This window comes from Penicillium vulpinum (assembly GCF_028829585.1).
Source record: "Penicillium vulpinum strain IBT 29486 chromosome Unknown utg000003l_segment0_segment0, whole genome shotgun sequence".
NCBI classification, from domain to species: domain Eukaryota; kingdom Fungi; phylum Ascomycota; class Eurotiomycetes; order Eurotiales; family Aspergillaceae; genus Penicillium; species Penicillium vulpinum.
The window spans coordinates 6,121,626-6,146,483 of NW_026643243.1; the positions used below are offsets into that span (position 1 = coordinate 6,121,626).

At 47.7% G+C, this 24,858-nt stretch overlaps 9 protein-coding genes across 9 annotated transcripts; 5 read left to right on the forward strand and 4 right to left on the reverse strand.

The window, feature by feature from the left end:
- Window positions 1-1,318: 1,318 nt before the first annotated feature.
- On the forward strand, window positions 1,319-2,413 carry N7479_007349 (D-hexose-6-phosphate mutarotase; the record flags this gene model as incomplete). Its single annotated transcript, XM_057255043.1, has 3 exons — window positions 1,319-1,561; window positions 1,620-1,949; window positions 2,027-2,413. The coding sequence occupies 3 exons, from the start codon at window positions 1,319-1,321 to the stop codon at window positions 2,411-2,413; spliced, it is 960 nt and encodes a 319-aa protein (XP_057108905.1).
- A 288-nt stretch (window positions 2,414-2,701) lies between these two features.
- On the reverse strand, window positions 2,702-4,455 carry N7479_007350 (putative choline transport protein; the record flags this gene model as incomplete). Its single annotated transcript, XM_057255044.1, has 3 exons — window positions 2,702-3,552; window positions 3,602-4,230; window positions 4,292-4,455. The coding sequence occupies 3 exons, from the start codon at window positions 4,453-4,455 to the stop codon at window positions 2,702-2,704; spliced, it is 1,644 nt and encodes a 547-aa protein (XP_057108906.1).
- A 3,404-nt stretch (window positions 4,456-7,859) lies between these two features.
- N7479_007351 (uncharacterized protein) lies at window positions 7,860-9,231 on the forward strand (the record flags this gene model as incomplete). Its single annotated transcript, XM_057255045.1, has 4 exons — window positions 7,860-7,948; window positions 7,999-8,045; window positions 8,101-8,129; window positions 8,191-9,231. 4 exons carry the CDS (start codon window positions 7,860-7,862, stop codon window positions 9,229-9,231), a joined length of 1,206 nt encoding a protein of 401 aa, XP_057108907.1.
- A 1,038-nt stretch (window positions 9,232-10,269) lies between these two features.
- Window positions 10,270-12,236, forward strand: N7479_007352 (putative MFS multidrug transporter; the record flags this gene model as incomplete). The annotated part of the gene is made up of 3 exons (XM_057255046.1): window positions 10,270-10,976; window positions 11,030-11,276; window positions 11,331-12,236. The coding sequence occupies 3 exons, from the start codon at window positions 10,270-10,272 to the stop codon at window positions 12,234-12,236; spliced, it is 1,860 nt and encodes a 619-aa protein (XP_057108908.1).
- A 172-nt stretch (window positions 12,237-12,408) lies between these two features.
- N7479_007353 (huntingtin-interacting protein K) lies at window positions 12,409-12,892 on the reverse strand (the record flags this gene model as incomplete). The annotated part of the gene is made up of 2 exons (XM_057255047.1): window positions 12,409-12,519; window positions 12,584-12,892. 2 exons carry the CDS (start codon window positions 12,890-12,892, stop codon window positions 12,409-12,411), a joined length of 420 nt encoding a protein of 139 aa, XP_057108909.1.
- Window positions 12,893-14,402: 1,510 nt separating this feature from the next.
- N7479_007354 (uncharacterized protein) lies at window positions 14,403-14,837 on the forward strand (the record flags this gene model as incomplete). Its single annotated transcript, XM_057255048.1, has 1 exon — window positions 14,403-14,837. One exon carries the CDS (start codon window positions 14,403-14,405, stop codon window positions 14,835-14,837), a length of 435 nt encoding a protein of 144 aa, XP_057108910.1.
- Window positions 14,838-15,447: 610 nt separating this feature from the next.
- N7479_007355 (uncharacterized protein) lies at window positions 15,448-16,071 on the reverse strand (the record flags this gene model as incomplete). Its single annotated transcript, XM_057255049.1, has 1 exon — window positions 15,448-16,071. The coding sequence occupies one exon, from the start codon at window positions 16,069-16,071 to the stop codon at window positions 15,448-15,450; it is 624 nt and encodes a 207-aa protein (XP_057108911.1).
- A 1,868-nt stretch (window positions 16,072-17,939) lies between these two features.
- N7479_007356 (3-deoxy-7-phosphoheptulonate synthase class II) lies at window positions 17,940-19,590 on the forward strand (the record flags this gene model as incomplete). Its single annotated transcript, XM_057255050.1, has 6 exons — window positions 17,940-17,961; window positions 18,021-18,130; window positions 18,184-18,247; window positions 18,301-18,393; window positions 18,450-18,501; window positions 18,576-19,590. The coding sequence occupies 6 exons, from the start codon at window positions 17,940-17,942 to the stop codon at window positions 19,588-19,590; spliced, it is 1,356 nt and encodes a 451-aa protein (XP_057108912.1).
- Window positions 19,591-19,923: 333 nt separating this feature from the next.
- N7479_007357 (uncharacterized protein) lies at window positions 19,924-24,735 on the reverse strand (the record flags this gene model as incomplete). Its single annotated transcript, XM_057255051.1, has 2 exons — window positions 19,924-20,488; window positions 20,546-24,735. 2 exons carry the CDS (start codon window positions 24,733-24,735, stop codon window positions 19,924-19,926), a joined length of 4,755 nt encoding a protein of 1,584 aa, XP_057108913.1.
- Between the last annotated feature and the right edge of the window lie 123 nt (window positions 24,736-24,858).

Here is a 24,858-nt window from a genome sequence, read left to right on the forward strand (position 1 = left end):
GATGTGTTGGGCTCGTCGCATCGGTGATGATCTTAAGCGTTGCAGAAGGTACTATTTCTTTCTGATCAACAAGGTGGTTCTGACGAGACTGATAAGCATTTGTATAGAATATTACCAATTTATGCTAGGGTTCAGTGTCCTTGGTGGTATCTCCTCATCAATGGTGTTCACCCCTAGCGTGGCTTGTATAGCCCATTGGTTTCTCAGGCGTCGTGCCCTAGCCACTGGTATAGCCGCGACTGCTGGGGGCATTGGAGGAATTATATTCCCTATCTTGATCGCCAACCTCGCGGATAGTCTAGGCTTCCCTTGGGCCATACGAATTATCGGTTTTATAAGTGCAGCATTCTGCTGTCTGAGTGTGGCGCTTTTGAGAACGAGACTACCATTAAACTCGACACAAAAAGGAATAGTCGATATTAGAGCTTTGAAGGAACTACGCTTCTCATTGCTGACAGCGGCCATTGTTCTGATCGATTTCGCACTGCTGATTCCGTTGACTTATTTGCCATCCTATGCTCAATCTCGCGGTATGGGAGATTCTCTTGCATACAACCTATCGTCTATCTTGAATGCCGCATCTATTGTTGGGAGGGTCGTCCCTGGATATTTTGCTGACCGATTTGGCCGATTTAATGTGATGATTATTACGACACTCATCTGCTCGGTGCTCATTCTCGCCCTATGGCTTCCAGCCCAGTCGAACCAGGCGGCTATTTTGGCATTCGCGGTGCTTTTTGGATTTTGGAGCGGCACTGCGATCAGTCTATCCCCTGTTTGTGTTGCACAAATCTCCAAAACTGAAGATTTTGGAAAGCGATATGGTACAACCTATTTCTTGGTTAGTATAGGCTCACTCATCGCCATTCCAATTGCCGGCGAGATTTTGAAAGTTCAGACATCCGCAGGACAGGACGACTATACTGGTCTGATAGTTCTCTGTGGGCTAGTATATATTTGTGCATGTATCTTTTTTATCCTATCCAGGGGCGCGAGCGTTGGTTGGGGGTTGAAAGTTTTCTAGTACTTCACATGTTTCCCAACGTGAGGGGATCTGATTAGATTTTTCCACACGTATCTCAAGAGAAAGGAAGGAAAGCAGCATCGTATGTAGGTTCTCATTAGAAAGATTATAGAAAGATTAGTTTACTTGAAATCAAAATATTGGCAAGTCATACATTGAGGCAGCTAGAGTCCCAAAACAAAACAAGCGGGGCCGATAAGATCCCCTTCCCCCGCGCTTCAACATGAAACACCAACCATCTCTTCTCCCTTTCAACACCCACCCAGTTCTCTTTTCTCTTTTTCCCCTAAAACCATGGGCCGATCAAACAAACCCTCAGCAATTGGAGTGGGAGCTTCCCTCCCGCAGCCCACCCTCTCCATTAAGGACAATATCATCGAGGCTTCGTTGCCCACTGGTCAGTCAGTGACCGTGCACCTGTACGGCGCTACTGTGACCTCGTGGAAGACAGGCGGGCAGGAGCAACTGTTTATCAGTGAGAAGTCCCATCTGGATGGCTCCAAGCCTATCCGTGGTGGAATTCCGCTGGTGTTCCCGGTATGTGAACTCTACGATTTCTCTAGAGCTACAGCTAACCGCCCTGCTTATTCTCAAGGTCTTCGGTCCCCCGCCCCAGAACCACGTTACCTCCCCCCTACCACAACATGGCTTCGCTCGCAACTCCAATTGGGAGTTCTTGGGAAAATCCTCTTCCGAAGCGCCCGGAAGGGATAGCGACCATACCGATCTCACTGTGAAGTTGGATTTCGGGCTGTCGCACTCTATGCTGACCGATGAGTTCCGTGCGGCATGGCCATATGAGTTCGGTCTGGTGTACAGTGTTACTCTCACCACGGACTCACTGGAGACATCATTGCAGGTTCGCAATGAGGGCCAGCAGAACTTTGAGTTCCAGGTGTTGATGCACACGTATCTGAACATTGCGGTATGATAAAACACTTCAGTGTTATTTTCCCCTATTATTTTTTCCGGATTTCCCGCTAATTTGGAATTGATGAATAGGATATCTCCGATATCCGTGTTAAGGGCCTCGAATCCAAGACCTACCTCGATAAGACCCTCCAAGGGACTTCCCACACTGAATCGTCCCCCGCATTGGCGATCACCCAAGAAACCGATCGCATTTACCAACAACTTGATCCTTCCGTTCCAGTTGTCGTTGCGTCTGCAAAGGATGACCAACCTTTGTTCTCGGTCACTCGGGAAGGTTTGACTGATGTTGTGGTCTGGAACCCCTGGATTGAAAAGGCCAAGAGCATGGCCGATTTCGGCCCAGACGAGGCTTACAGAAACATGATCTGTGTGGAGGCCGGTTCAGTATCTGGCTGGCAAACGCTTGAAGCCGGAGAGGCCTGGGAAGGTGGTCAGAGCATTAAGTCGCGACTGTGAAGATGAGAGGATATCCTGTCTCCTACTAGTGATCTCTGTGCATGATAGTTATGACCTAAAGACGCCTATTCCCAATTCTAAATCGAAGGTCCGCTAATATGACCATGTTTGATCTCTAACCTCACCTTGTTTGACCACAGCGTTTTGATAGATGATCCCCTATTTATGTCCATCCAAAATTCGTTCAAAATATCGATACACATGGTTTAAGAAAATTGAATGTCATCAACAGGCAACAATAGCCACGATTCCGGCCCATTTTTATTGTTTTTGGGATCCGTTCCTCATTCATCCAGAAACATTCCCATGCTCCATGCCAACAGGCGAAACACCCACAAGATCAATAAAAGATCGACGACCCTCTTTGCCCTCTTGGAAAGTAGCCAGTCGCTCAGCAGCCTCAAAGCTATAATGTGGGCCATGGTATTGGCGTCTGCCACGAAACATCCACCAAAAGGCAGTGAGAACCATCAAGCCGGCAACGATCACACTGGTATAGTTCATATTTTGAACAGTGGCCGGCAACACCAAGGGGAAACAGAAAAAAATAACAGTAACGGAAATATACATCAAAGAAACAATATTGACTGCCATCCCAAGTTTCTGTCCCATATAAAATGGCCCTGGGACTATATTTCCACGAACAGACAAAACATGAGGCAAGATGGCCCCGAAGTAGGACAGCGAACTTAATACAATAAAAGATGAGATCAGAGCTTGGAATGCTGTCGTGCTGCCGATATATATACACCCTAGACAAGTAACGAGCGCGCTCATAGCAACAGTAGCACGCACGGGGCAGTTCCGTGTCGGATGCACTTGGGCGAAATAGTTCGAAAACGGTGTTGCGTTGTCGCGTGCTAGACTCCACCACATTCGGCCACCGGTCACGAATGTCCCAATTAGAGTCGGGAATGTTGCGAGAAACAGAACTGCGATCAGACCGATAGCGCCACTATTAGACCCCGTCGCCTGTCGGTAGATCTCGGCTGTTGGGAAAAAGCCGATGTTGCTCGCAAAGACGGCGTCTAGATCTTGGATGGAGTAGAATAGGGCGATTAGGTACACAAAGGATGTGACAAAGGCCGTGAGCATCTGCAACATTATGCCTTGCGGGACCTTGATCTCGGGTTTTGGAACTGACACATTGTTAGTTACTGGTTTCCTTTTCTCCTATTTCCGACGTACCCTCTTCTGATAAATGGCTAATGCAATCGGGGACTCCAACTGCAAATGCAGCATTCAACAGACCAGTCATAAAGCAAACTCCGTCCGGCCACCCGCCCGTGTTGTTGTGGTACTCAGCCCACACCTGGGCGTTGCTGGCATGCTTTTTCGGCATCACCGTGAGAACCACCACGGTTGTAATAAGACCACACATTGACAGAGTAAGGGCGATTCGGTTGATAAGAGGTATAAACCGATTTCCTAAACAGACAATGGCACAACACGTCCAATTGACAATCTGGAAGACAATAACTACCTGCCAGGAGTGCCACTTCACAGTCGGATATCTGAGCAGATACATGGCCACACCCTCATTCCCTAGCATAGAACTCATCGATGATGCTGATAGCAGCCACGCACAAGCATTCAGATACCCAGTGAAGAACCCTACTGTGCGGCCTCGACTCCGGCTCAAAACTGATGACCAGTAGTATACTCCACCAGCAGAAGGCATAGAGGAGGCGAGCTCGGCCAGAGAAGCTGAGATGGTCGTGTAAAATATGCTGACCAGAATCAGTCCGTATAGAACGGCCATCGGACCGCCATTCTGGAGCGCGGCGACGATTGTACCCCCCGTTGAAGCCCAAGAACTTGGTCCCGTTAGTCCCTCGAAGTCTGATCGATGCAATCTCCGATTCACGATGGCCTTACTTTGCAATGACAATCCCCAAGCTTGTCAGACTCCAAAGTCCAAAGTTTCGCTGCAGCTCTTGTTTATGACCAAGTGTAGATTCCAGTCGTATCTCGTCCATTGCGGTATGACCTTTCGGGGACTTTCCGGTGTCTTTGGATGTTTGCGTTGATAACATCACCATTTTGCCTTGCATCATGCAGTGTTAGAGCGAATATTCAACAAAGGGATTGAGGCATGGTAGTGACAAGATAAGGAAAGAGAAGAGGAGATACATCACCCCACTAGGTTTAACGGAGCATCCGGGGCGCACAGGTAGAATTGGGCGTGTCGCAACAGAATGTAAAAAAAGTGACGACCAATGCCCTCATGGCTGCGACATGTACGGAGTATTACACAAGGTTCAAGGATTTACGCGAAGATGACTGGTCTGCACTTTTCTCCGAAGGGATGCATATTGTACTCCGTATAAGGTGCGGAGCTAGAAGTGTTATTGCCAATAGTATCGCTATTTTTGTTTCAAAAGGACCTATACTCCATACTGGGGGCATCTACACTATCCAGATGTATTACGATCCTGGTTCCTGATTGGACTTGTACGAGTCGTTTCTTATGGCCTTCCTAAATCCGATCTGAGTTGATACATGGCTAAGCAAGGGGTTCGTGGCGAATGTGGCATTTGGAGCGCCGATCCGATGGGCTTAACCACATTACAACGTAGCTTTAGGGGCGAATCTCATTCAAAAACTAGGGTAACCCTTGCAATATTGTGTTGAGGTCATGGTTATGAGATTTCGCAGGTTTCAGTTATTGACAGGCTGAATATATTCCACATTCCAACATTGTCAACGGTCTGCTGCGCAACATTCGATTGGTCTGTGCCATGCATACAATTGCGATCCCCTGGATGGCCCACGTGGCCTCGTGTGATCGATTATCTGCATTATAAATATACGAACACGGAGTACAGAGTGCTTCGCTGCTTGATTAATAACACCAATCCTTATCTTTTCTTTTCTAGTAGAATATATTTATCGACTGGTGCGCAATGTTAGCCCAAGCCTTTGAGAGATGCACTATATATACATATGTATATTTTAATTCCACAGGGAGAGCCAAGTAGCCGGGAAATGATATTGAATGTGATCCAACACCATCGAGAGTTACCCGATGTATCAGCATGAGTGAGGTTATATGCAAACTACCATCCTATCAGTATCCATGTAAGTTCACAAGAACCTGTGCAATTTGAGTATCTTCTTCCTGGTGTCCTAGCAAAGTGAACGATAGGTATGTATCGACGCCATCGACAGACTCTAGATACCCTTTGACCATTGTCCCACCAACCAGGCGCCTTTCCAATAGCTTCAGGCGATAATGATCAACTTTGAACAAAACACGACTAGATTAAAATTCATCAACAATATACATCATGCAGCGATGCAATACAAAAGGGCTCACTGGTAAATTCATTTACGAAGTCAAACATGTCATTGAATTCCAATCATGGAGAATACAAGTTAAACTATTAGCGAAGGATAGAAGTTAGATGGAGTTATGGCACTGCCCGTGCAAGTTCTCCACGACTATATCCACTAGAACAGACGATCTAAAAGTTGTCATATTGAGGCCAGTCGTAGAAGAGGTAGGTCCCATCAGTAGATCAGGCGGATTGTAAGTCTTCAAGAGAAGATTTTCGACATTTCAAGTTGCTCTCAGTGACACAGCTCCTGGCTGTCGCCCATGCTGTTGTGGGTGTTCTTGATATCAATGGTCGTCTGTTAACGAGGTGGTCTTCTTGGCCTTATTGGAAACCCCAAGGATCTCGACCAGTCGAGGACACACCTATATATCCAATGCCATAGGGGGTGGATGTTGCGGATCCGGCGCATGTACGGAGTATGCAAGGCTTAATACTGGAATTCTCCAATATTTCTCACCTCAACAAGCTCGCGATTGGCCATACTGTTTATTTTTGCATTCCAAAGCCACCACATCTTCCTACAACATACAGATTGAGAGTAAAACCGTAATATATATCGTGTTCAGTTCGTGGCTCTCCGTGTGGATGGCTTTAACTGACCTGGCAGAGAGCAATTTTATATTAGCCTTGTACTCATTGATTCGTCTGCTACTAGCAATAGCCAGGCCGTCACCAAGTGGTTTCATCAGCTGTCAAATGAATGAACCCCCTCTTCACAACATGTCCGAAAGCTTAAATCATCTGGTATTTTCGCTCACGTGGCCGTTCGAGATCTCAAAATCTAGATTTGTCGAATTTTTAAGCAGCAACAACCAATGTCTAGTTAGCGCTTATACTGCTTTCTCATCCTCCTTCGTGATTCCAGAACTTCCCCGGTGCCAGGTAAATGGGTCGACCAGAGAGCTGTAAATGTTGTCACCGTAGTGCTTCTAGGAACCGTGGAGCATTGGGTAGCCACATTCATACAACTGAGCAGAGTTGAGGTGCTCCCACACATGCACCAGCGGCCTTTCAAATTGGAAGATAACTAAAATGACCTACAAAACTTGGCATTGTGCAAACCATTCGAGGTAGAAGATTCCCTCGGGATGAAATGCAGAATGTTCAACATTCATATCAAGGATGATCTTCAGACACAATTGGCCTACCATATGAGTCCTTACTAACCATTTTGGCTCGCACATCGCGCAAGTCTGTTTTTTAATGGAGGATCACATCAGGCGGAGCTATTGAATTTCGCTTGGATCGCTACGCAGATCGATGTTCCGAAGTCTCCAATAATGTCAGCCGCACGGCTCATACGTATCCACTATGAGATATGACCTGTCAAGAGTTTATTTGCACTGGAGAGAAGAGGCATGAAGATCACCAAGCTATCGGCAATGTGCATATGGGAACCTTATGGCCCAAAATAAGAGTCCCGATCGAATGGCGATCAAGGATAGGACTAATATTGGGTTACACCAAACTCTCGCTTAGCCTATCCTCTTGTAGATATCGCGCACAGCTGCGTCACCATTTGCACAACGTTGGGCATCTACTGGAATACTACGGAGTACTCGGTGTCACAAGGTGCTTTTATCAGCCTCTTGGCCTGACCCGAAGGACTCGAAGACACAACGGAGGAATGTGATGCAAAACCTTCCCCCCTATGTATATCTCTTCCGTACTCCATAGCTATGTTGTACATTCCAAGCCCGACTGCCATCAACCAGGTTGGCACTTCGAGTGAATAAATCCCTTGCGTCTGCGCCCCATTTTTCCTTGTTTGTCAGCCAACCCTACCCCAGCACTAACATCTCACAGGCTAAGACGCATGACCCTACAGCCTGTCCTCGGTTGGCAGGCTTAAAATCTATCCCCGAGACTTTAGCTTAGCCGACTAGATGAAATATTTGCTCTTTTTGGCGCAGTAGCCTATTCCGAATACATTTATAGATTTATCCGGGCTGCCAGTAAACAAGTCATGGCACCAATTCAGCCCTGTCATTGATATTCCTCATCATAACGCTTCTAAATCGTCATTTCTCATATGGCAGATTCGTTCTATACCGTCTTGGCATTTTGAGGCCGGGTTCAAGCCGAAGATTGCTCTATCCGTCGAGATGGGAAATGAGTCGCCCACCCCACGCCAGCTCTTCACAGAAGCTATTGTCTTCTGGTCTATAGGGTTTGTCATTTATGTCGGGAGAATGTAAGTTTGAGATGCAAGTATGGAATTGAGCAATGCTAACTTCAACAAAGCTTGGCTCGTATAATCGCCAATGGATATGGAGTCAAACGGTTACTTGGTAAGAATTACACGCTCTAATATTTTTTTCATTCTACTAACAATTAACTCTTTAGTGGACGACTATGTGATGACGGCGACCTTCGTAAGTGTTACCTTCGAGAATCAGGTCACTTCTTTCCACTGACCCGACGGCTCCTCAAAAGGCAATCTATACCACACTGCTAATACTGATCCAAATATCGGCCCGCTACGCAACGAACCTCATGGACCCGAAGGACTACAATAAGGTGTTAGCAGACCCAAAGCAAGTCAGCGATCGAGTGTATGGAAGCAAAATTGTCATCGGTTTGGAGCAATGCATGTTGGTCTCAACCTGGGGCGTCAAGACATGCATGTTGATTCTGTACTGGCGAATCACGCAGAATCTGAAATCGAACCTCTATATCAAGATCCTTTCCATTTACACTGCCGTCGGATTCGTCGTCGTTATGGTCACCTACTATGCAGTTTACTGTCGGCCGTTCTCCCAATACTGGGCCATGCCGGTGGATAACATGCAGTGTGCGACATACCAGTACTACTCGATAACCCAAGCCGTCTTCAATATCTCTTCTGATGCCATCATGTTCGCCATCCCAATTCCCCTCCTAATCAAAGCCCAACTCAAACGGCGCAGGAAATTTGTCCTCATCGGCGTGATGAGTCTGGGCTTGTTCACTATCATTGCTGCTATCCTAAACAAATATTTCAATTTTGCCTCCCCGCTCACAACCACCTACCAAATCTGGTACATCCGCGAAGCCAGTACAGCAATCTATGTTGCTAACCTCATGTGTTGGTGGCCACTATTGCGCAGATTGTTTGGCGTCAAGGCATTCCAGTACAACAGCGACCGAGGAAAACGACCTGGAAACCTTCAGAACAATGATTACTCCAACAACTCACAATCTCGTCCTTCATTCACAATCCATCGCTCATGGAAGCCGCTTTTTCGTCGAGGAAACAAATACACTCCGCCAGGCAAGTACACTGGCGGCAAGCGCTCGAGTACTGAACCCATTAACAGGTCCAATACCGAGTTCATAAGCGACATGCACCGTCTTGAAGCTGTTCCCCTGGAAGTCTGGACCAAAAAGGAGGATCTTACAACTGATATTTCGATAACCCAAGGCCCACCCAACTTGTTTGAAAGACAACATGAAGTTCAATTGGACCAAAAGCAACACACACACTCGCCTTGCTGATATGAGGATGTGCTTGTTTGAAATTTTTGTTTATTACCTGTACATTTAAGAGACAATACTGGTGACTGGTTAGCGGTTCTGTGTGGATCAATCTATGTTGTAGTATTTTATGCTCAATTTCTTGCTCATAGTTTACGGCAGTAATATACTTTGTAATGTGAGTATTTTACACACCTAAATACACCAATATCACACTGATTCTACATATTTTATATACATATTAAAGGTAAAAAGCAATTGAGTTCTTGTTTCAACCCATTTATTTATGCCTGTTGTGAAAGTATATCGGAGGCTCGTCGGTTCTAGATATCTTTAGAATCGGATGAAGCTGAGTCCGGTGAATTTTCAATTTCGGGTCTACTAATGCAAATGAGGCGCCGATAGTCTAGTGGTTAAGACTCCGCTTTCCCATAACAGAATTATTCTGTCACCAAGCGGCAGCCCGGGTTCGAACCCCGGTCGGCGCATTTGTTATTCTTTTTTGCCCTCCTTGGTAGGTACCGGCAGATGCCGATCTCACTAACATGGCACCAATTCTCTAAGTGTTTGGCCGATACAAGCAGTAGACTCTCAAGAGCTACTTTCTCGAGCGACAAACATCCACAAGGGAGCAACTACTACTAAAACGAATACATATGGACTTTTGGGGATTACCCCTAAATGGTTCCTCTACAATAGAAACCACCCTGCGGTACATGAATAGAAAGATGACCGTGTTATGGCTCTTAACTCATATCAAACGTTCATTCGTTCTCTACATAATCCTAAAATGGAATTTATTTTTGGTCTCGCGGTTAACTCGGCAGCATCCCTATCGCATCTACCCCACGCAAATGTGGGGAGAAATGGTGTCATAGCTCATTTTCACCCCGACTTTCCTCTAAATAACAAAGATCACAGACCAGACTCTGCCGTACGGAGTACGAAGTACAGATATAAAACTGCGAGGTTAGATCTCATAACGGCAGTGTCGTACACTCCGATCTGTGTATACCCCACGCGCGCGTGACAGCTTCCCGAGTCGGGACTTTTCTGTTGATGGGGTCTTCTCCGCAAACTCAGAACCATGGCCGAGACCGCCAGGCCCGAGAAGATGTCCACCTTACCTCCCAGGACGCTTCTAACTTGATCGATCATCATGCAGACTTATCGAGCAGTGAAAGCGACACCGATATCGAGAGCGATGACACCGCAATTTTCGAAAGCGTCTCTCAGTCGACGAGGAGATTAGAGTCCGCCCCGCTGATAACAAATCGCCGGCGGTTTTCCTCTATTGACGAAGATGATGATCATGACGGCGTGCTCGGGCCGGCCGAGGACGAGGAAAAACCAGTAACTTGGAGCTCGTTACCGAAGAAGGGCCAGTTGGCAATCTTGACCTTGGCGCGACTGTCAGAGCCGTTGACGCAGACATCTTTGCAGGCATACATGTTTTATCAGCTCAAATCATTTGATCCATCTTTACCAGACTCGAAAATCTCGGCGCAGGCGGGTATCCTCCAGGGTAGCTTTACAGCCGCGCAATTTATCACCGCTGTCTGGTGGGGCCGTCTTGCTGATGCTGGATGGATGGGACGGAAGCGAGTGCTGTTGATCGGGTTGATGGGCACTTGTATTTCTTGTGTAGGCTTTGGCTTCTCTCGATCCTTTGCGACGGCAATGGTCTTTCGAACATTGGGCGGAGTATTGAACAGCAATGTGGGAGTGATGCGGACGCTGATTGCAGAGATTATTGCCGAGAAGAAGTAAGTTGATATGTTCACACAATGTGCCAACTTGCCTTAGGCTAACCATTTAGATATCAATCACGCGCATTTTTACTTCTACCCATGTGCTTCAATATTGGTGTAATCATAGGTCCAATCTTGGGAGGCTCTTTGGCCGATCCTGTCAGCAGCTTTCCGCAACTTTTCGGTCCAGGATCTACCTTTGGAGGTAAAGAAGGTGTCTGGTGGATGCAGCATTGGCCCTATGCTTTGCCGAATCTTTTGAGTGCAATCTTCATATTTGGCTCATTTTTCGCTGTATTTCTTGGGCTTGATGAGGTAAGGTCATCCCTGCCCAAACCCATGCCGTCACTAACAAAGAACCCATTTTAGACCCATGAAATTGCACGTTATAAGAGTGACTGGGGTCGTAAATTGGGCAAGCGGCTCACGAGAGCTTGGACCCGACGATCCCGGCACTATCGTCCACTGACACGCTCCAGAGATGATGAATCTGTTTACACGGACGGCAGCGTTGGTGCTTGGTCTACGCCATCAAGTCCAGCTCGCTCCCGCGTACATCCACAGCCGCGTAAAAAGATAGGGTTCCGCCAGATCTGGACACGCAACGTTATCTTAACTTTGGTGGCTCACTTCCTGCTCGCATTCCACACAAGTGCCTTCAACTCTATGACATTTGTATTTTTGCCCGCACCCCGTGCCCCAGAGAACTCCCGGCAAGGTCTTTTCCATTTCGGTGGTGGATTAGGTCTTCCGTCATCTCGAGTTGGGCTTGCTACTGCTATCATTGGTTTGATCGGTCTGCCACTCCAGATCTTCCTATATCCGCTGGTACAGACAAAGCTCGGCACGCTCACGTCATTCCGAATGTTCCTTCCCTTTTCGCCCATTGCATATGTGCTAATGCCCTTCCTTGCGATTCTTCCACGCATATCATGGATTGTTTGGCCCTCCTTCACGTTTGTCGTTAGCTTACAGGTCATCTCGCGGACATTCATCCTGCCTGCTGCTATCATCCTAGTGAACAACTGTGTCACGGATCCATCCATCCTAGGCACAGTCCATGGAGTAGCGCAGAGTATCTCTAGTGCAGCTCGGACATTGGGCCCTTTCCTAGGTGGCTGGGGGCTGGGCTTGGGCCTGCAGAATAACATGATTGGGGCTGTCTGGTGGGCACTGGCTGTTGAGTCTTTGATTGGTTGGGCTATGCTGTGGAACATTTACGAGGGCAAGGGAATCGAACGCAAGAAATATGAGACAGAGGAAGATGAGGAGTGATCTTTTTCTTATTTGTTGTTAAGAAGCATTGTCTGCACTCCTTGAAGTGACAACCAGACCCCTAACATAAAGAGCGAGATTTGATATGTAGCGACTAATTTTTGTTCCTATCTGCTTCGGTTCACCTAAACTCATGAAATCATGGAAAACTAGCAGTAAATCATTTAGGTCATCACGCCTGAATAGATGGGGCAATGAATGCCTTCATTGCCTTGGTGACATCCCCATCATAAGCCTTGAGCAACTCCGTGGCCTTGATCTTATTTAAATCCAGTTGCTCAACCTAGAGTCATATTAATAAATCCGCACAAACACGAGTACCAAAGCCATCAACATAGCAAACATACCAGCAGTGTAACATCAGTTGGAGCAACCTTAACTATCTTCTTTTTCACCACCCCATCAGCTTTTGGTCCCTCGGCGGTCGTCTTGCCGCCCGAGCCTTGCCCAGCAGCTATCTCTAGCCTGCTCATAGCTCTTCCCAGAGCCTCTTGGTTTGCAGTAGACGGTGCTCCAGCGGAGGCACCCTCCGTTGCGATCTCATTTGTGTTTAGGGAGGAGAGAGCGGCGGCGGCCTTGCGGTCTTCAGCGTTTGAGGGGATGGTCTTTTCGACAGTGTCTGGGTCAGCAGTTGCAGAGGGAATCGCATCAGACATATTTGCTTTGTTCAACGGGCTTTGGGAGTTGAACTTGAGCTTGACTTGAGCTGTGTTTTGATAACGTCACTGATAACTAAGCCCTGGGTTTAGATAAGTGATGACATAATCGCTTATTTGTTCCGACGGCAAGGCCGAATTTGTTCCAAGATTATTACGCCTCTCTCTTGCTTTTCATGTTTGACTTAGTATCTTATGTTTCTAGATACTTTGGAACTATTCACAGCTAAGACCCCTTTCGGGCGACTCCACAGCTTGCAATCTCCACTTTCAGGCTCCGCTTTTGAACACTCCGAAGAACCCCGGAAGGCCAGTTGCTACAATCTGTCACCATAACAATACATCAAAAGAAATTGCACAATTAGTTTAATTTGACAAACCTTCAACACGGAGGAGAGAAGAATGTACGACCTCCGGATGAGATAGCCAAGGCTTTAAGTATGGCTCTGGTCCAATCAATCGATCATCGATCATCCTTTAGCACACCCTAACTTGTACCATCCTTGACCAAATTCGCCAAGCCATGGCAACCAAACGGGCGGTCGTAACGCGGCTCGATGTAAAGCATCGCTTGGCAATGGTCATGAACAACCACCACAACAATCCCAGCGTTGTAAATGATTCAATAGCTTGATTCCAAGCAGTGGACTTCGTGCCATTTGGGCCAAGGATCAATGAATCTAGAACTAACTTAACGTAAATGCGGAGAAAGCTGATGTGAAAGATGACGCGGAGCAGTGCCATAAATATATCCCTCGATCAAGCAAACATATCGCGAGTACGCGCGTGCTCGGACACGTTGTAGCAATATGATCGTAGACACATGCAAGAATGCTATCAGTATCAAAGATAAACCAAGGAAACATCTAGACCACCATGAGGAAATAGAGGATGCAAAAAAGCTAAAAACAAGACCGAAGACGACCTGGTTGCGAGGAGCAATTGAAGAGGGTCGGAAACATGCAGTCTGTAGATTTATGTCAAGGTGAAGGGGAAGTGCAGAGCAAACTGGGAAGATTTCTTCCCTGAAGCCCATGGCCTTGACTTGCTTTGTTAGTGCAAATTCGTCCTTGTGATACTTCGACCTCTAGCTGGTTGGAATGAATAGAAAAAGGGATAAACGGCTTAAACAACGGCCTTTGTGCGCTTCTATCGCTTCGACTTTAGACCGTATTGGCCTTAGTTCAGACGAGTAAGCCTTTGTCATTTCCCCAATGTTTTGCAATGCTTCCGTGAAACAAAAATATGAACAATTGCATTCATAACTTCCATTGTTAACTCTTGACCTATTCAATCAGGTCGATATCGATTGCAAAGGCTTAAATAGCTGAACTTCAACCACCGCCGCCTCGAGTTATCCTCACCGTCCATATCTCACTCGATCCATTAATCGATTAATAGGTTATATCCTTGCCCTCTCTTTTGATCCTTGATCTTTTTTGGAGCATTGATACACCCGCAGCCACATCCCACATCCTTCGCAAGTCTACCATGAGCACCGCCTTTCACGATGCCTCCAGCCACGGAGAATCCAGCCATGGATCAACCCTCCCTTGACGCCGTTTCAATCTGGGAACAGGCCTATTATAATGCATGGCGTCACTTGCAAACCTGCATCGTGGAAGTACTCAACAGGCTATGCTGGAGCAATCCATCCCCGGAGGATCGCCAAACGACTATTGAAAAACTAAGCCATCTTCCAATTGAGGTGGAAGATATTCAAAGCACAGGACAGGCCATGTTTGAGCATGTTCCAGGTTGTCAGACGGTGCGGGAGAAACCCCTTACTTACTTCGTCGTTGATTTCATCCGGGACTGCCTCAATCTCCATTTTAGGCTGAATGTGTTGGCATGGAGACTCATAAATCGCCCGAGGAGTGACAGAGCAGTTTACAATCGTCTTCTCAGGCTGCTGGACTCTATTAAAGATCGGGTGCCTGACTGATGGCTCGATGGTTTGGTTTGTCAGGCTGAATTACCTATCTATCTGGATTGATTTCGAACATATCTAACCTGGAAGCTTATGAACAGTCCGCAAAGGAAGCAACATTATTACAACCTTCTGGCAATGTTGGAATGAATGTCAAATGGTTACAATACCTGGTTTTGTGAGCCCCATATTCTGATTCGTTAGACCACATCACTACCTGTATTGAGATTGAAAATACTAACATCTCATATTATGCAGCCTACGAGAGGAACGAGCGATTTACCATGCTTTTCTTATGTTTCCAGGATCTCAATGGTACCTGGAGTCGGACGAGACAAAGGGTTAGAATCATACGTTTTACAATTTTGGATTCTGTACTCCGTATAAGACGCACAGTCGGGGCCGATCTCGTAATAATAGACAAGCTATATCGTCATATGCAGTCTATATCGCTCAGCACTTAGGGAGTATCTAGGCGATAATTTATCCCATACTATACTTATCTATAGTGAGATCAAGTACCGATATAACAATGAAAATAGGTAGTATACATATATATCCATGCACAGAGAGTAAATGTTCATTATAAACTGTCAGGTAGGCAAATGAATCATTCAACAATACTCTAGAGGGCAAGAGCCAGGGCCAAAACACCAACTGCACCAGCAACACTCATGGCAACACCCCCAGTAGGAGCAGGAGCGCCACCGGTAGATTGCGAAGAGGAGGGAGAAGACGATGTAGAGCTGGAGCTGGAATCAGAGCTGGAGCCCGTGGTAGTGGCGGAAGCCGAGGTGGCCTCGGCAGCATTGGAGGAGGTCTGGCTGACAGGGGTGGTGGAGGCAGTGACCACCACGCTGGAGCCAGTCTCGATGGGACCACCACCACCAACAGCCCTAGTCTCAGTGGCGCTACTATCAGCGGTTATCGAACCACCAACGAGGCCGTCACCGAAGTTGGCAGTGGCCCAGGACTTGACGCTGTTAGGCAATGCGTTGTACCAATCTGGGTAGATGCCAGCCGAAGCGGCGCTGTTGATCGCAGAGCGGGAGGCCGGGTCCATGAGATCATTATACCATGAGTCCGGGATGGCTGTTGCTAAAACAGCCATAATGGAGCTAGGCACATCCGGGACATCGTAGTCATCGCTGTCGGTAGTCTCAGTGCTTGAGGCTGTAGCAATAGAATCCGCAGGGGCAGCCAGGGCCGTGGCGGCGAAGAAAAGAGTGGCAATGATCTTATACTGCATGGTTAAAGGAATGTGGTGGTATAGAGATGATGTTGAAAGAAAGAAAAGGAGAAGGCTTAAATACTTTAGGAACTAGGTGAAGAAACAACAATGGGGGCTCACTTTAAAGGGTCTTTTCTCCTAATGTCATTAGGGCCACGCTATAGTGCCAAACAAGCAAAAGCCAAGTTGGCCACGCCAACTTGAAATGTATACGCGACGGTTAAGTCCGGAGACTAGACCAATCACAATCTGCAATTGCCTTGTGATCGGCCAAATCATGACCGATTTGATCAAATTCCCTCGGCACTAGTTTCTAGATACGAAAGTTGCTAAACAAATTCGACATAGACGACGCCACGACTCAGATTAATTCCGTATCCCGTCAGCATTAACTTGCGATATGCATTTTGCCCCTTTTTATTGTTTCCGTGGTCCGTCCTTCGCCGTTCCAAATTTAGATCAAAGGCTTACTATGCCAAGTCTGGGGTATTGAGGGCAAAATTATCCCTGTAGGAAGATACGGAGTATGTACCGATATATAAAATTCTACTGACTCCAATTAGTCTATTAGATACTCCATATAACTACTATGTTATAGCCAACAATTTACCGCAAGGTGCTTTAGATTTTCACCCTGGGGCTGGTTAAATATTCCTATTCCTAATCTTCATTCTTACATATGTACGGAGTACGGAGTAGGTATGGAGTAGTCAACTCTATCCGCTGCGATTTATGTTGGAAAATCCCGGAATCCTTGTATCACTTGTCAGGCCCAATAAAAGTTATTAGAACAACTCTGCATACTGAGGATGTTTTCCCGTATAAATAATCACTTCCCCTCATACCAGCAAAATCAAGAGTTTAAGAACAGGATATGCTCTCTTATGTTCGATTTATGTTGTGCTAGTCCCGTTGTAGCAATCATCAAATACAGTTCTGCCTACGCAGTACTATTTTGCCTCTTCTTGAACCCGAAACCTTACATGCAGCATATGTGATACATCATATAGTACTGCAGACTATGTGCGATATTTTTTCTTATAAAAAAAAGCTCTGCCTAGCTTAGAAGACCATTTGCAAGGTTCAAGCTTCATTGGACGAAGAGATCCCTGAAACTATCAGAGACAACATTTTTAGACGCTCAGACGATACTACCGACGAGGCTCTTTTCATCGTTGTTATGTTATAGTCACTTAACATGATTGTAAATTCAGCTATGAGATTTGCTTGTTTGCTCCGTACAAGGAGGTGAACTTCGTCGTTCGATGCATAACACAGGTCAACTTCGAGAACAGGCATTCATCCACATCATCAAACAGGTCCGTCTTGAACCCACGGCCTTTCAAAATCCTTCGGATTTCAAAGGAAGAACAGAACACATCATCTGGGTCACAACAACTCCTCCATCCATGACTGTACATGCCAGTGGTACCCTTTGAGGCCAGAAGAATGAAGGTTATAGGTTAAGAGGTTGCCAGTGAGAGTTCAATAAGACCATTAGATTGCCCTTGTTTCCAATCAAATAATACCGTTTGATTTGAAAATGGTTATATGCAACTCTTAGTAGCAACCTCAACTGTACGACATAGTCACACAGAGGAATGAGGAATGTGGGATGGACATAGTGCCTAGAATATCAGGCATCAGAATGAGTCATCCGAGTCCCGTGAATAAGCGTATCACATCACCTGCATCCACCACAATGTTTTTCTTTTGTTATATGCCCTTGATATATTTTCGCTCGGTCCTTTGTTGCCATCTTTAAGGAATTCTTACTATCCAATCGCCTATCCCAATTCTTAAGAATTATTGCATTTATTTATTATTGCGGATCAAACGGAAGACACTAATATCATTCCCCCCCACCTTACGGGATTACTTTCACCATGGCCGAATGGAGCCCTAGTTGTAAGAGAAAAAAATCTGGAAAATCTCTTTCACAATCTAATATCACTGACTATCTCTAGCTTGGACACAAAAGCCCATCAAGCAAGATGTTATCTACGAAGATCTTCAAGGGTTAAAAGACTCGCTACAAAAACTACAGAAGCTTCCTCCACTTGTGACTACACAAGAAGTATGTCTTTTCTTTAGATTGAACCATAGCTATTATATTGACCTGGTTTACAGATCAACAATCTCAAGAAAAGCCTGCGAAATGTCGCATTGGGCAAAGCCTTCGTTCTCCAGGGTGGTACGTTGCACAGGACAATATTTCCGAAAAGCATAACTAACCATTTAGTTCAGGCGACTGTGCGGAGCTTTTCGACTATTGCAGCCAGGAAATGATCGAAGCCAAGGTGAAGCTTTTGTTGCAAATGAGTTTGGTTCTCATCTGGGGTATGTTAGATCCCCCACAAAAAGCAAAGAAACTGGCAACTAATCGAAATAATTAGGTGCCAATAAGCCCGTCATTCGTATTGCTCGCATTGCAGGCCAGTTTGCAAAGTAGGTACCTCATTCATTAATCCATAAACACAAAATTGACAACAAAAAAACCAGGCCCCGCTCAAGTCCAACAGAAGTCATCAATGGAGTGGAAATGCCCTCTTTCCGCGGCGACAACATCAATGGCTTCCCAGCAGACATCAAATCCCGCCAACCAGACCCATCACGTCTAGTCTCAGCCTACTTCCACTCCGCGGCAACTCTGAATTATCTCCGTGCCTCCCTCTCCTCAGGCCTGGCAGACCTGCACTCCCCCTAGACTGGGGCTTGGGCCATGTAATCACGCCCTCGATCAAAGAGCAATACACCAAAATCGTAGGCGCGGTAAAGGATGCCCTGCGCTTTATGCACACAGTAGGAATTGACAAAGACCGCGGCTTCGAGACAGCAGACATCTTCACCAGCCACGAAGGCCTCTCCCTGGAATACGAGCAGAGCCTAACCCGACTCCTTCGCCATCCAGCATACCCAGGAAGCACTGCGGCTCCTGAAACAGGCTACTACGCCACATCCGGCCACTTCATCTGGATTGGTGACCGGACACGCCAACTCGGCGGTGCGCATGTCGAGTTCTTCCGCGGTATCGCTAACCCCGTCGGAATCAAGATCGGGCCTAGCATGAAGCCAGACGAGCTGGTGCAGCTGCTGGATGTTGTCAACCCGGACCGTGAAATCGGAAAGGTGACTCTGATCTCTCGGTACGGCGCTGCCAAGATCGCAGATTTCCTCCCTGGTCATATTGCCGCTGTGCAGGCCTCTGGTCACATTCCTGTCTGGCAATGTGATCCTATGCATGGCAATACGCAGAGCACACCATCTGGTGTGAAGACCCGCCATTTCACGGATATCTTGTCTGAGTTGAAGCAGGCATTGGAAATTCATCGCGCTGCCGGGTCATTCCTTGGTGGTATGCACCTTGAACTTACTGGGGAGGCAGTCACTGAGTGTGTGGGTGGTGCTGCTGGGCTGACTGAGGAGGGGCTTGGAGAGCGCTATACGACATTCTGTGATCCACGCTTGAATGAGAAGCAGGCTTTGGAGCTCGCTTTCTTGGTTGCTGGATTCTACCGCGAAGAGTCGGAGGAGTGATGTGACACTTTGGTGAACGGAATACGGCGTATGTGAATGTTGAAACGGGACATCGAAAAAATTCCGGGTATTTATCATCGAGTTTCTCAATCAAAAGTCATGTTTTGCAAGTTCATCACGGACAGCAGTGTGTACTGAAATCATCTGGGATTGTATTGATTTAACTGAGATTCGAACAAAAGTAACGAGAATTAACCTCGCACACAAACAGTCCAACCTATCCCGCCTGCCGTCGTGGGGCAAAATTCAAAAAACGCCAAAAACAAAGATAGTCCCCATATATACAGTGACTGGGTATGAATTTACAAAAAGCAGACAAAGTAATGAATAAAATCAAGGACCAAGACGGCTACCGATAGCAGGCTTGTAAACAAGACTCTTGCGCCTAGCAGCCTCCATACGGAAGCGGCGCTGTCTCCTAGATTCCTCGTCTTGCCCATCATCCAGCAGAATACTAGCAGGTTTAGCAGTCGGGAAGAGACCTCGGTTGCTCTGCTTTGGAGGGCAAGATTGCTGGACAAGCTTGGAGCGATTTCCAAGGAATCCTGGTGTAGCGGGGGACATGCCAATGGCATCAAGATTGGCAAAGTTGTATCCCGGAGTAGCAGGGAATTGATAGCTATTAGCGGAAGATTGTTGTGGGGGTGTGGACGGCATCTCCTGTCGGTGAGTTGGAGGTGTGATCTTGCGGAAACCCTCGACAGCACCCGGATTGACACCACTGCGGCGTCCGCCGGGAGATGGCGCGGGAGATTCGGAAATGCGCACGAGTGTTCCATTCACATTGCTGAGTGCACGAGGCTCCATACTCTTGCGGCGCTTGGCGCCTCCGCGCGGGATGATAGAGCTGTCAACTGCGTATGGGGTTTCATCAAGCCATTGGTTTTCCCGTTCACAACTAGAGATAATAATGAGCAAAGCCGTGTAAATAAAGGGATACAGAAGATGAACTTACTCAAGAACCCAGCCGACTCCAACACACTTGACAAGACCCGCGGCCTTCTTGACTTTCTCCATAGTCCGCAGACCACCATCCTTGTATACAACATGGGTGATGCCAACTCTCAAATCCTTGGGCTCTACGTCATCAACCGGCGAGAGGCTGGTGTGAGGATTCCAGGACCAGGACTTCACACACCGAGCTCCCATTTGCTGCAAGAGTTCTACGAAGATACCAGAGGCATCCTCACCCTCGGTGGTATGAACATCCACATGCACGACTGCCCCATGGAGAGCCTTCTGTTCAGTACTGATGCTATGACGCGGCTTTTTGGCAGGGCTTCCAGTTGCGATAGAAGTACCGGGCGCAGCCATAACTGGTGCTTTTACACTGCTGCGCCTAGCCGTAATAGAGCGGCGTTTTGGTGTCGGACTTCTGCTCACCCGTGAGGATTTCCGGGAGGGAGACAGAATCGGCACACTGTCATTGAGTGCCAAAAAGGTTGGCTTACGAACACGCGGAGAAGACCGAGTGGGGGATGCGGTCGAGATGGACAGACCTCTCTTGCGGGACAACTTGAGAGGTGATACGTCGCCTTCGGCTTTCAAAGGCACTTTTGACACTGTATGAATGGTGCGCAACTCATCGGGTTGAACTTGAGCTTTCATTGGGGTTGACGGTAAAATTGGAGGACCGTAGTTCTCCTTGTCATCAAGTAGATCAAACTCTTGGCCCTGATCTTGCGGAATTTCAGCGGCAGGAGTATGCTCAAGTTCCAAGTCAAGATCCTCGAAGATATCCGTGCTTTTATATGGCGAGTGAGTTATCTGATGGTCTTCATAGATGGAAGATGGCTGTGGAGTCTGTGCATACTCAGGGCTCATGCAAGTATCATTGCTTTGAGGCTGAAGTGGCAATCCGGCAAGCAAAGGGGGAGTTTCTTCCAAGGGGCTCTTTGGCAAATTAGGATACGACACTCTATCAGAATTTGACGGAGTTTGCGTGTTGGAGCGGTCCAACGGGCCTACGAGCGAGAAGACTCCACGACGGCGCGGTCGGAGTGATCTAGCCTGGGAAGGGGTATTTTGTTCCCAACGGCCAAACTTTTGTGCCAATGGCGTAAAACCTAAGCTGACATCGGCAGGGGATTGGTGCTGCTCGGCAACGCTTGGTGTGTTGAAGAGACTAGGTGCCATTAACGCAGGGCTGTCAACCTGGCTGCTTGGCGTCCAGCTATTTTCTTCATGCAGGGGCGCGTCAATGATGACATTATTGGCATTCTTGGCATCAAGGGTGGAGTCATGATCATTCTCTGAGTTGTCTGGGCGATTCAAGGACAAAGGAGTAGATTCACCGCCTGCGGAACTCGGTTGCGGTGAAGGAATTACTTGAATCCTTTGGGGCGATGTTGTAATATCCTCAAGATGGCTACTCTCATGAGGCAAAGCAGGCTTTGACGAAATTGTAGCAAGCTCAGATCCGGCCAGGATAGACTCAGCGTCTTCCACCTCGCTCTCCTCGCGCATGACTCGCTCCTCTTCGTCAGGATGATGGACGGCCTCTTCTTGCCACTCACATTCACTCTCCAAGGGATATTCCGTGTCAACCGTTGGCTGAACTTCATTGCCATAGGTCAAGGTCAGTGGGGACCGGGGGGACAAAGAAAGGTCATTCGACTGCTCTTCCACATCTAGTTCTTGTGTCTCCGTAGTTTGCATGGGTTCCGGGGTTGATTCTTGGGACTGAACTCCAATATCAAGATACTGGGGCTCTTCTTCCTCGGGCTCGCTGTTCAGTACCGCTAGCTCTTCTTCGGGATAATTAGTGTCCTCCATGACTGAGTCTGCCACTTGACCCTCTTCGTCATACAAGTCATTTTGCGCGAGGTGTGCGTCTTCCATGGCATCAAAGCAAATTGTTCCAAGCTCCTCGTAATCAGATTCATTTTCGTCGTGGAGATCTTCGTCATCTTCCATGTCCGAGACTTCCTGGACTTGTTGGTATTGAAGATCATGCTCTGCCAATTGGGCGTCTTCCATGGCATCAAAGCAAATTGTATCAAGCTCCTCGTACTCAAATTCACTCTCGTCGTGGAGATCTTCATCATCTTCCATGTCCGAGGCTTCCTGGACTTTTTCGCCATGAAGATCATGCTCTGGCAACTGAGCGTCTTCCATGGCGTCAAAGCAAATTGTATCAGCTTCTTCGCGATCAAATTGAGCCTGATCTTCAATTTGTTCGCTAGCGCCGCGGTCTGAGTCTTCCTCGGGCTCTTCATCATAAAGTTCCTCCGTTGCCATATTGGCCTCTTCCATGATGTCGAAGCAAATCGTTTCAGGCTCTTCGTACTCGGGCTGAGCCTTATCGTGAAGATATTCACTTTCATTTTCTTCCAGGTCTGAGTCAACCTCGACCTCCACATCCACGGAGAGAGATTCAGTATTTCCATTATTGAATGAGTCTCGGGCTACTTCCGAGTCTGCAATATCTTTCTGAATAGGAGAAATCGACGATGCATTTCCATCGGAAGATAGCTCAATGCCAAAGCTGTCTCGAGCCACATCCTCGATCATTTCAGAGTCCTTGTCAAAAGTGGATTCATCGAGCTGGCTCTCCGCTGGCGAGGATTTGGGGGTGTTAGACTGTGCAAGTTCAACTGCCTTGGAAGGTGTTCCATCATTGTCCACGGGGTTAGAAGAGCCCACAGATGCGTGGGCAGAGAATATTGAGTTTTTGAATGGAGACGGTATTCTCTTTGCGGGGCTTTGAAACAATGGGGTTCGAGCAGGGGCTACTGATGTAGAAGCCTTGAATGGCGATTGCGAGAAAGATGCACCTAAATAAGCTTTCTTAGGTGACATCTTCAGTGGAGAAGTGTGTCCGGGTGTGAAATTAGGTGCGGAAATCGGATTCACACTGTCCCGGAAGAGAGAACCCCCACGATTCGGGGTCTCTCGCAAGGAGAATTGGAAGGGAGATGATGGCGCTGGTCGTCTCGCAGGACTAGACATGAACATAGAATCACTGAACTCAATTGGATTTCCAGGCGGGAGAGCGAGGTGACCATTATCTGCGACTGTGTTCTGGCTGCGGTTCGGCGCAAAGTTGATTTTCCTGACTGGGGAGCTAAGTCCGATGCCGTCTGATCCGTGTTTTGGGGTTGGTAGTTTCGGTTCGCCATTCTCGTCCATGAAGCTGGACGCCTTCTTGGGGGTAAAGTTGATCCTCCGTACAGGAGAGCTCAGCCCAGTATTCTCCAAGCCATGCTTGACAGGGGAGTGAACAATAAGTGTGACTAGATCATTGGCGTCGTCCTTAATGGCATTCAGTTCATCCTCTTCTCCATCGGAGCTTGCGTATGCTGATAAAGACTTGGCCACCTGCTTAGCCTTCTTGGGAGATAATGGTTTAGTCGCCTCCTTCGCTGCAACTGGCTTCCTTCCACGGGTACCGGTTGTCGCAGGCTTGCGAACTGCGGATGCTCCAAGGCCGGTCTTGCCAACGCCCGCTCCCTGGGTCGCTACACGTCGACGGCCGACAGCAGGAACCTCGGTCACAGATTCTTCGGCTTCGGAACCCGAGACATCCTGGAATTTCACCGTTTTCTTCTTAGCGGGCCCACGCAGAAGATTTGATCGCATGGCTGTGGAGTTGGTCGCAATCCTGATAAGGTTCGGTTTCATCTCATTGGATGTATCAACTACCGCTCGCGTCCGCCTGCTCGTTGCCGCCGTTGGGGCCTTCGCTGTTGTTCCCGCTCTTGGTCGTCCTCTAGTTTTAGGCGTTTCCTCGGACTTGGTGGCAGCAGCATCTGTGGGCAACGGAGTTTTTCTCGGTCTTCCGACACGCTTCTTTGGCGCCTCAATTTGTTTTCCTAGCTCATTCTCGCCGGGATTGATTTGGGGTTTTGACTTGTCGGCGAGAGACACAGAAGAAGCCTTCTTTCCTCGGGCAGTTGTAGTTGAAGTCACTCTTGGCTTGATAGCTGGGCGAGCAGGAGGACGTCCGCTGGGTTTCACAGGTTTACTCGTGATACATCCCAGCTCATCATCGGACTCAGCATCGAGAGCTGATGGCGCAGTCCGTGGGGCTGGTGTTGCTCTTCGAGGTGCCTTTTTCTTCGCATCGGCAGCGGCTGTCGACTTGGTCGAAGTTCGTGCCGCCCGTTTTGTAGGGGACTGTGGGATTACTGCAGCGCGCGCCATGTTGATATTGATATCGCCCGTTGTTGTCGTGGATGGTCGCAGTTAGTATTGGCACGCGACGCTCATGGCGCGTTTTGGCGGTCAAAAGTGGTATCGGCCCGATCTCGCAAGGTCGCAGGTTGT